The sequence below is a fragment of the Cebus imitator genome, unplaced genomic scaffold (genome assembly GCF_001604975.1).
Source record: "Cebus imitator isolate Cc_AM_T3 unplaced genomic scaffold, Cebus_imitator-1.0 Scaffold150, whole genome shotgun sequence".
NCBI classification, from domain to species: Eukaryota; Metazoa; Chordata; class Mammalia; order Primates; family Cebidae; genus Cebus; species Cebus imitator.
The window spans coordinates 2,881,899-2,888,271 of record NW_016107465.1 but is presented as its reverse complement, the minus strand read 5'-3'; the positions used below and the strand labels follow the sequence as shown (position 1 = coordinate 2,888,271).

The following is a 6,373-nucleotide window of genomic DNA, read 5'->3' as shown; positions in this document are numbered from 1 at the left end:
TTCAAGTGTTCATTGTAGTACTTCTTAAACTTTAACACGTATAGAAATCACCTGAGTCTCATAGAAACGCAGACTCTTATTTGGTAAGTAGGAGCAGGTGATTTCTATGCATTTCTATAAACTCAGCGATGCTGATGCTGCTGGTCTGCAGACTGCACCTTATCTTAGCAAGGTTTTATTGCCCCAGCTTTCCCTGAGCGTTCAAGTCAGTGGATGGGAACCGCAGAAGGATGTATCTACGCATTAGTCCCAGGACTGACATAAGGGCACCTAGTTGGGGTGAACTGCGGATGCCCACTGCTGTGTGGGTATGTGTTCTTGGTAGGGAGGAAAGTCGCAGCCTAGTCCAACTGCCTAGCTTTCTCTTCTGATTATTATCCATCAAGGTCGCACTGCTTTTAGCTCGGCAGTAACTCCCTCTCTTTCCCTCCCCGCCCCTCCCACGCCAATCTAGCTGAGTTCCTCCCCTGTCCAGGCCAGCAGACCAGCTCATTAAGTGTCCGCTGGAGCGCTCCGTAACGCGCCAGCTAGCCAGGGAGGCGCTGGGCGAGGCGGGGGCTCTCCTGGGACCTGTCTCTCTCTTCCCACCGTCCCTCGCTGACCGCGGCGGTGCCTGCGGCAGAGCCACCCTCTGCAGCAGCCCCTTGCACTTGGCTCGCACTTCTGGGCGCTGTCCATGGTTGCAGCAGCTTTCGGCGCGCCACGTCAGGAGGCCGCAGCCGGGCCCTGCGATTGGCGGAGGAGCCCCTCGCCATACCCTTCCACCTCCGCCCACACGCCCCGGCCCCCGAGGCGCGTGCCAGAGAGCGTGCCGGGCGCGTCCGAGGCTCCCGGGCGGCACACCCACTTTCCTTATTAGGGCAGAGTCGGGTGCCCGGAGAGAGCGGGCGGCCGGGCGAGGGGTGGGGCGGGGAGCCCTGGGGCGAGACGGCGGAGGCGCAAGTACTGCCTCAGCCGCAGCCGCCTCCGAGCGGCAGGAGGGAGCAGTCGGTGGCTGCGCCCCGGCGGGCCACTTTCTCGGGACCCCGCTGCTTTTCCTTAGGCCGAGATTTTCCACTGCGACCCTCCAAGCACCCGGGTTCCAAACCCCTGGCCACGACATGGAAGAATTTTTGCAACGCGCCAAATCTAAACTGGTAAGTTGAGTGAGCAACGCTGTGTGTGTGTGTGTGTGTGTGTGTGTGTGTGTGTGTGTGTGTGTGCGCGCGCGCGTGCGCGCGCGCGCGCTGATGGAAAGGTGGAGAGAAAAAGGTGTTACAACAGAGGAGGACGAAACAACTTTGCCACGGAGTTGTCAGGGTGAGCGGGCTGTCCCCTGGAAGGAATCTCTGGAACTCTGGCTCTCAAAGCTGGCAGTCTGTCTCCAGAGGTGCACAGTTGGAGGAGGTTGTGGCCTGGCTGAAGTTGGGTCGCTTGTATCCAGCTTCTGTCCCTAAATCAGCAGTTTGCCCTTGAAAGCTACGGGATAAATGGGTGTTGTCTTCCTTGAGATAAAGGGCCCAGCCTTCTGCAGATGCATTTTGTGTAGGTGTAAAAGGAAAAAAAGAGACCTTTAGGACGGTAGTTCAGCTGGAGGTGACAAAAGTGAGGAAGTCAGGGTGCAGGGTAGGAAGGACATGTTCGTTGGAGAATCCACACAAGAGAGGTTGCTCCACTGCAGGAGTTAGGGATAATCTAGTGTTTATTGTGTCTCGCTAATCCCCGTTCACATCTGTAAATTGGGGCAGAGGCAGAAGGGGAAAGCTCTAAATGATGGTTTTCTGGGGTTTACTAGACCAGCATTCTCCCGGGAGCAGACCTGTGTTAGCCCATGTTTACCATATCACTGTCCAACAATGAATGGGCAATTCCATGTGTATGTTAACAGTTGTTACATTCTGGAACAACAGACTCTAGCAGTTTCTTAATTCTAAACTGTTTTGGCTTTCCAGCACAACAGTATTACACATAATGGAAATACTCTGTTTTGGCACTTAAAAAAAAAAAGAAGCCTGTAGTCATTTAGAAGCAATATCGTTAATGAACTGTAAAAGCAACTTTTACAGGCCTGGCATAGAAAGAAATGCATAATTTATGATGCCTTTAACCTTTAGGCCTTCATAGAAGCCAAAATATAAAGTCTGCATTAAGGTGATGTTTTAATCACAAGGCAGGATGCTTGCAGGATTATTACTGTAACTCATTTATCCTCACACAACAAAGGGAGTGCAGAAAGGGAGGGCCCAAAGGTGCTGGAACCACCATTCGGAGTGCAGACGGAAGTGTGATCCTTACAGATCTACCTGCAAGTATCTTGAAAAAGACCATTAAAGTTGGTAAGTACTTATATGGGAACTTTCCACTTGAAACCTCCCAGAGAGTTGAACGTTTGTGGAGGTTTCAGAGTTGAGGAATCTCTGCGTTTATTGACCCTTTTATAGTTTTACTAGAGCACATGGATGAAAATGCTTATTTCAGAAACTCAACTGTTTGGCATTTCTGATAGTATGAGCATGTTCTGTTCTTTACCTTGTAATAAAAGAGAAATATTCAAGAATGAAAGTCAGTTTTGGCAACTCTGTGTGTGTGTGTGTGTGTGTGTGTGTGTGTGTGTGTAAAAATGATAATGACAAATGCAGAGTTCTGGACTGTATGTTTTTCACTCCCATGACATTACTTTATCAACATTTTAATAATCGTTTAGACTGTGGGTTCTGAGATGAGCAAGAGATTTGTCTCATTTCTGAGGAGCAGTTGCTGGAATGGAAATTTTCCTATTTCAGAGTAATCGGTTGAAAGTAATCTGTAATTTATTTACCGAGTCCCTTCATTAGACGAGCAATTGCTCTACATCATTAAAAAATGGACAGGAAATAGAAGCGGTTGTTTGAAATATTGTTACCAGTTTCATGTCTCAGCCAGAACAATCACTGCTTATTTTATCTTTTCTTGGGATAAGCTTCTTGCTAGAAATCATGATTCACCTTTCGTATCCAGCTACAGCAAAGGTGTTTTGGTCACTTTTAGTGTCACATTTCTTCTGATAAGTTACATTTTCTAGGTAATAAAATTTTTACTTAATATGTCACACTCAAATATAGCAGATAACCTTCTTTAGAGGATAGATAACCTTTTTCTTGGGGAAAAAATTAAGTCAACGTCATTCGCTTGTGGGAAATTTATTTATAATAAAATGGTAAGATATTAAAAAATTCAGCCAATCCTTTGGAAAACATTTTAATGTGAAGAAATTTATCATGCTGATTTTTACTTAAGCCTTATTAGAACAGAATTAGAATTTAGGAGCTGTGTTTTAAATGTTTTTCTTTAAAACTTAATAGAGATTTAGCTATATGATACCTTAAGAAAGAAAAAAAAGCCTAATTGCTAGCTTTTTTCCTATTTGACTTAATTGCTTTGATATTATGTAGGCATTATATATATGTTTTTAATGGTTTGAAATAGTTAAATGACTCTTCCAAAGTCCTAATGTAACCTCATCATCACTGGGGCCAGCTAATTCCAATAGGCAAAAGGAACTTTAAATTGCAAAATGGAATTGCTATTAGCTGTAGATGCAGTCTCCAATAATCAAAGTGTTGGAGAAATTGTGTGCCTTTTTTCTGACTTGGAACATTTATTATTCACCTGTCATTGTAAGGAGAGAGGAAACTCTGCTATTCTAGGCCAGGCCCCTAGGTTGAAGAGAAGTCTTTGAAGGAAAAAGGATGGTTTGAATTTTTATCAGGTAGTTTGGGGCTTATTTCCATTGAAGTTGGGGGATCACTCTCAATTCTATTTTTCAGCTCTTTAAAATGAGGCAGATTCACTGGCATAATCCCATCCTCCTTTTCCCTAAATCTCCCTTTCCAATACCTTTTATTCCCTCCTGGGAATACTAAGTATTTATCAGAAATGGCCAAAGTAAACTCCAGGTGTGGCTTCAGAGGGTTCCCTTCTCCTGGGGCTCAAAAGCTTCTCAAGTGGGCCTGCCTTCTGCCTGGTTAGGACAGGCTGGGTGCCGGAGAATATTTGTGAAAAACTTGGTTGGAGGTAGGGGACAGCTAGGGTGGTAATTACTACTTCTAAGCAGTCTCTGGAAATGATCCCTTCTAGACAAACAAGAAATGACACATGGAATTGACACAAGGATTGTTAAAGCAATAATAACAGTAGGATAAGCAATCTCAGGGCAAACCCTCCGAGCTTGAGATAATAATCAAAGAGCAGTGTTTTCTAGCTTGAATTACTTCCTTGATGTGAGAACCCAGCCATGTTTTCGGTCTGGATACTTACTCCTAGAACTAGAAATGAGAGTGCAAAATGTATTTTGTTTTTTCTCCTGCCTATTCAGAGTTGCAGAAATCAAATCCTATAGTTCCAGATCAGTCTTTAAGTTTTACTCATGCTTTCTATTCTTAGTTACATCATTTCTATGCTAAGAAAAGTTGAAGGAGTGTAGGGAATGCGGGCTCCCTGGTGTATGCTGTGATTTGGGAAATGTCCTTCACCTTTATCGTGGTCAGCTCAGAAAAGTATTCAGGCCAAGGACAGTCTCATGGCAGTGAATGGTCCAAGTTCCCACGAAGTTTGGGGGAAAAAATGAAGTAAGTGAGGAATCGTTTGGGGATGGGTAGAGAGTTCTGGGGCTCTGGCTGGTTGGAAACCAGGGTCCCCACACTGGGCCCCTGCTGCTGAACTTCCCCCACTGCCCAGACACCCTCAGCTGATTCAACTCAAGCAGCTGTTAATGGGTGGAGATCACTGCAACCCACACGCCCTATGGTGTAGGTCAGGAGCCAGCCTCGAGTAGAGTAGGGGGTGGGGATGTTGTCAGCTGTCACCAGCAGGATACAGGGCACATCAATGTCCCAGGAATGCAGTTTTCAACAAGAAGGTGGAGAGAGCCACTACTGCTGTCTAGGGGATGCATCTGCTACGTGAGCAGCAACAGCTGCAGAGGAAGGGCTCATTTCTGCAGTCAGTATTAGCTGATACATAGACTTCTACAGAAGAAAACTTCTGGGTGACTAGAATGTCAGTTCACACTCTGTGGTATGTGGCATAGGGACAAGAAAGCACATTCCAGACTCTAAATGAACCACTGCATTAGAGTGGTTACAGGAGATGGGGTTTTAAAAAAGAAATAAAAAGACTGCAGCATGTCTGCAGAATAATCAACTTGATTGGAAATTGAAGGAATATATTCTTGATTTCCTCTTGCATGGGAAGAAGGTTGTATGTGTCAATAAAAAGGATATTTAGAGTGAATGCTTCATACCTGTTAAAGGGCAGCTGTGATAAAGACTAGTAATGATGAAGAAGCTGGCAGAGCTGTTTCATTTCAGCAGCCGAGCTCCTTCTGATGAGAGACCAAAGGATCAGCTCCTGCCCCACTGCAAACAAGGGCAGGTGCTCTTGAGACCGTGCCTCTTGCCAGAGTGTTTATGAGCAGGAAACTCAGGATTCCAAAGCACTTCCCTGAATGTGGTATCCCCTGCTTAGAGGCTGATAAGAAATGAACCCTTGATTGCTTTGGTCCTGGAGTTAGCTTCATTTCTCACTGCCGGATCATTCAGATGAACAGCTGCTGACTGTCCCAGTCCTGGGAACTTCCAAGAAGAACCACACTTTTTTAGTGTAAACAGATCTTGGAGTGGATCAGTCTGTCTCAAAGGAAGAAGGGTGCTCCCTGTCATTCCAACAGTACCTTGAGTCTTGCAAGACGTGGGATCAGGTGAGCAAGGTTACCCTTTAGGCAGTGATTTGGGAACTATTTTGTCAACTGAGTCAACAGCTGATGGCTTTAGTATAACCTGTTTGTTTCTATGTAACATTTATTTGGGCAGATATTAGCATCATTCTGAGTTTGGTAAACTGGTCTGGGGGCCTCCTGTAAGCAATGGTAGTTTGGTGATGGAGGCATTATTCCCCCAGGAGGGGCAAAAGGAATCTACCCTCTGTGAATGTTACCTGAGCAGTCAGAAGAATGAGGGCAGAATACTTGGGTCTGGATAAAGGCTGCAAAAGAGGAAAGAACATCAGGGACCAGAGAGAGGGCATGCAATGTTTGTTACTGATTTTTCTTGAACCTTGGGGATTACAGGAGAGTACTGGAGTTTGAAGTCTTCTTTGAAAGGAAACTGGGGAGGGCGGATGTATTCAGGAGGCAGCATTGCTGTGGAGGGTGACATGAAGAGCGCCCTCTGAGTCTGTACAGTACGCAACCTGCACAGTCCTTTGTGGCTACCCCGTCGGGGGCCTCAGAGTAGCCCGCTCAAAATGTCTAGCATTGTCCCAAATCCATTTCTTTCTGAACCCTGTGGCTTTGGACTTTGGCTTCCAGGGAAAGGAAGTCTTTCTTCTTCTTTTTTTTTTTTTTTTTTTTTTTTTT

The 6,373-nt window shown here is 45.6% G+C and overlaps 1 protein-coding gene across 6 annotated transcripts in view; it reads left to right on the top strand.

The window, feature by feature from the left end:
• The first annotated feature begins 844 nt into the window (after positions 1 to 844).
• Positions 845 to 6,373, top strand: part of PRUNE2 (prune homolog 2 with BCH domain) — a 310,553-nt gene continuing 305,024 nt past the window's right edge. For all 6 annotated transcript variants that reach the window (XM_017543262.2, XM_017543259.2, XM_017543257.2 and 3 more), the window contains exon 1: positions 845 to 1,136. In XM_017543262.2, coding sequence (XP_017398751.1) covers positions 1,101 to 1,136 — 36 coding nt within the window. In that variant the 5' untranslated portion in view covers positions 845 to 1,100. The remainder of the gene's footprint in view (positions 1,137 to 6,373) is intronic.